Genomic DNA, 1,245 nt, shown 5'->3' with positions numbered 1-1,245 from the left:
TCTGCCACGTCATCACCACCATCGACACCCTCTCTTTTTCTCCTCCCTCGCCGCCACAACTTCGCGTCCCCTCAGTCCCTCTCCGACTGGCTGAAACCGCGTTTGCCCTCCGATTCGTTCGCCTCATGGGGAATCAAGCCTGGAACCAAGAACGTCCATAACCTATGGCTCGAGCTCGCAGAGGGTGAAACCTCCCTTGCCGATTCCACACCTCCGATTCGCACCGTTCAGGTCGTCACCGTCCGCGTCGCCGGGAAACACGGCAAGTTTCTCGTGGAGGCGTACCAGGAGCTCTCCGATGGCAACGTTAGGAAGCGTGGCCGGCCTTTGTCGGAGAAGATGAAGCCCAACGAAGATCCCGAATCCGCCGCCGTGAGGGCAATTAGGGAAGAGCTTGGCTCCGTCATCATCGGTGGTGGAGAAGCTGGGGTTATTGAGGTGGAGGACATTGTTCGGATCGATCCAAATTCGTACGAGATGAGGGTGGAGGAGAAGGTTTCGGATTCGTATCCGGGTTTGCCCGGTTGCTATGTGCTTCACACGGTGTGTGCCACCGTGGAAGGGTTGCCTGAGGGTGATTTCTGCACCTATGAGGTTGAGGAGTATGGGGCTTCTGAAGAGAAGAATCTCGCGGATAAAGCTGTGTCTGTTAAGAAGCATTATTGGACATGGGTTAGTGCTGATTCCATCAAACCTTGATTGATGACATTTTCTTTTTGTTTTCTTAATTTTGGGGTTGTGTTGAGAGTTTCTCTTTATTTATAGATATGGGAATTGATGCCAACATTTTTGTACATGTAAGTAAACTATGACTTTAGCTTTTGGGATTGGGGGGATAATAAAGTGGGAGTTTAAGCTTCTGCTTCTGGTTGGTGTTAATAAGGCCATTACAATATATATACAACCGGTATATAGAATTTTACTGTTTTCTGTGTAACTATCTATGTGGATTACATGATTTGGTTTCAAAATCCGTGTTTGCACCTTTCATCGCTGTGTCTATTGTCACTGTTACATTCTAGTATGTGCTTCTGGAGAGCTTGTTCCAATTCCATTGTTGTTTAGGGCAACGCATATATCGGTAATCATCTGGGGAATTTCTTCCTTGCGAATTTGTGGCTATTTTAAGTATAGGTCTTCTGAAATTGCTCCATTTTAAGGGCTGTCTGAAGTTTTGATTTTGTAGGACAAGATAGGGAAGGGAAGGGTTTGAACTTTGAGGTGTAAAAGTGAATTGTCTCGGGA

At 47.1% G+C, this 1,245-nt stretch overlaps 1 protein-coding gene across 1 annotated transcript; it reads left to right on the top strand.

Annotated features, from left to right (window-relative positions):
* Positions 1–988, top strand: LOC107470087 (uncharacterized; the record flags this gene model as incomplete). The annotated part of the gene is made up of 1 exon (XM_016089461.2): positions 1–988. A coding segment is annotated over one exon (699 nt), but the record flags the coding sequence as incomplete, so codon positions are not given.
* Between the last annotated feature and the right edge of the window lie 257 nt (positions 989–1,245).

The sequence above is a fragment of the Arachis duranensis genome, chromosome 10, assembly GCF_000817695.3.
Source record: "Arachis duranensis cultivar V14167 chromosome 10, aradu.V14167.gnm2.J7QH, whole genome shotgun sequence".
Lineage (NCBI taxonomy): Eukaryota > Viridiplantae > Streptophyta > Magnoliopsida > Fabales > Fabaceae > Arachis > Arachis duranensis.
The sequence above is the reverse complement of the archived record's forward strand: the minus strand, read 5'-3'. Positions and strand labels throughout refer to the sequence as shown.